Raw genomic sequence first — 2,531 nt, forward strand, 5'->3', positions numbered from 1 at the left:
CGTGCTCGTGATCGTAGTGGTGAAGCGTATGAAGCGGATGCAGCTTGATGTCAAGACCGCATTCCTCAACACCGATCTTGACGAGGAGATATATCTGGAGCCAGTGGAGGGTTACCAAGGTGGTGATGGACTTGTGTGGCGGCTTCGGAAGGCCTTGTACGGCCTGAAGCAAGCCTCAAGATCCTGGTACGAAAATATGACTGCATTCCTGGCTAGTGAAGGTTTTCTCCAATGTGAAGCTGATTACTGCCTGTTCTCGAAAGGCAGCGCTGAAGACTTGATGATCGTGCTCGTGTATGTGGACGACATCTTGGTGTCCGCTATGCACGATGAGGATTTAATGCCCTTCAAGGCAGCTGTTGAAGCCGCATATGAAGTGAATAGTTTCGAGGATGCGAGTTACTTTCTCGGTTTGGAGCTAAATTGGTCGCCAAGCGGAGACCAAGTGACTATCGGGCAGCAAAAGTACACCAAGACAATCCTCGAGCGCTCCAACATGAGTAAAACGCGGCCTGCAAGCACTCCGATGGAGAAACGCTTCCGTGATCAGCTATTCCAAGCACAGGAAGTGACGAATTTCCGTCCTCGTCCGGCCATCGGAGCGTTACTGTACCTTACCGTGAATTCGAGACCGGATCTGGCGACTGCAGTTCGACTCCTCGCCCAGGAGATTGAACATCTGACGGAGAGCGTGAAGCATGGAGTCAATCACGTGTTTCGGTACTTTTTTTTAAACAGTACTAGAGACTATGGGCTGGTGTACAAGAGCGGTACTGAAACAGGGCTGGTAGTCTACTGCGATGCGGCATTTGCGGTGGAGCGGAATGCGAAGCCATCGACCGGATAAGCTATCTACTACGACGGCTGCCTGATCGACTGAGGATCAAAGAAGCAGAACCTGGTGACGTTGTCGTCGACGGAAGCTGAGTACGTCGCCATGGGGACTGGCATTCAAGAGGCTATTGCGCTCAACATGGTTTTGCGGGACCTCAACCTTGAAGTCGGCGAGACTTTGATGTTTGAAGACAACCAAGGTGCTCAAAACCTCGCTGAAAGCAAAGCTGTGACTCAGCGATCACGTCACATCAACACGAAGTATCACTGGCTGCGTGAGAAGGTTGCTCAAGGAGAAGTTCGAGTGTGCTATTGTCCTACCAACGAAATGGTCGCTGACCACGTCACTAAACCTCTTGGCAACGTGAAATTTTGCGGCTTTCGCGACCAACTCGGAGTTCGCCGAGTGGGAGTGTTTGGCGGAAGCGCCGAACTCGAGTCGTGACGCAAGCAGCGTCGACGACTAAGGCCTCTCCAAGATGACCCGAAGATGACCCGAGCAACAAGTTGCAGTCAAGTGTCATTGGAGTCGCGCCATCTTGAAGGTTCGAACTCAACTGGACGAAGAGGCTGGAGGACGAGTGCAAGGAGAGCGAGCACAAGGCGCAGAAGGAAAGCGTCCTGAGCAGTGCATGTACAGCAGTTAGTTTTTTTTTCGATCGCTCTCAATTTTATCACTTTTCATCTTACCTTCTCGAGCTCAAGCTCCTCCTCCACCTCTTCGACCGCCAACTTCCTCTGGGCCCAACTTTTAACAGTTGCGTCGAGATCAAGTCCATCGGAAAGCGCGCTATCTTCTATACCAGGAAGCGCAAAACAAATATTCACCATTGCACTTGCAGGAGCCAAATTCTCAACTGAGGTGCGATAGTACTATAAAACTCCGCTGACCTAAGAGCATGTCTTGTAAATGTGGAGGAATTACCTTATCTAAGTGAATTCTCTGAAATTTATTTGAGAGCTAACTGACAGGTGATATAAAAAAAAAGATTTATAATTTTAACACCATGAGTTAGCAGAAAACCCCTGGTAATTTATTTGGTCGGATTGTGATCAAAAGTTTGATCACAATTGTCAAGTGACACAAATATAGATAGCATTCACCAAAACGAAACTCTGGTACTCTTATAAAGTGCAAGCATGTCATTCGAGCCATCACCTACGGTAATATATTAGCCAATGGTAAGCGTGAATGTAGGGGCAAAACTATCTCGTGGGTAGCAGTTCTAGGATAGGAATAGAAGTTTTTTCACTGGAGCAGCCCGTTTGGGATCCTAAATCTGTCCTTTCTCAAGATCCAAGCCCTAAATCTAAGGGGGGGGGGGGGCTTCCGGATTCCAAGTCAAACCAGTCTACCCTTTAGGGAAATAAGAAAGCACGGCAGTTTAGGATTCTAAACCCTACGGGAATCACTCCACTCTCATCCGCATTTGACCGGTCCCATGCTGTCTATCCCCAGAGAACTTGCTACATGTAGGAATTTAATGTATGTGTGACTTCCATCTATACTATTTATGTCGCGCCTAGAATTTATTCGGGTCAGTAGAATAACACCCTCCAGCTAAAAAAAGACTATTTCTCTACTACTAGATGATGCACGCCTCTGTCTACTATATGGGCAACGCCAAAACCTCTTCACGTGGCGCACCTATATTTTAGCCTGCCTTCTAATAGCCGCAGAGTTACCACTGTATAAG

At 48.1% G+C, this 2,531-nt stretch overlaps 1 protein-coding gene across 1 annotated transcript; it reads right to left on the bottom strand.

The window, feature by feature from the left end:
* Nucleotides 1–1,347: 1,347 nt before the first annotated feature.
* Nucleotides 1,348–1,665, bottom strand: PPTG_24069 (hypothetical protein; the record flags this gene model as incomplete). Its single annotated transcript, XM_008915013.1, has 2 exons — nt 1,348–1,455; nt 1,525–1,665. The coding sequence occupies 2 exons, from the start codon at nt 1,663–1,665 to the stop codon at nt 1,348–1,350; spliced, it is 249 nt and encodes an 82-aa protein (XP_008913261.1).
* Between the last annotated feature and the right edge of the window lie 866 nt (nt 1,666–2,531).

The sequence above is a fragment of the Phytophthora parasitica genome (genome assembly GCF_000247585.1).
Source record: "Phytophthora parasitica INRA-310 unplaced genomic scaffold supercont2.66, whole genome shotgun sequence".
Lineage (NCBI taxonomy): Eukaryota > Oomycota > Peronosporomycetes > Peronosporales > Peronosporaceae > Phytophthora > Phytophthora nicotianae.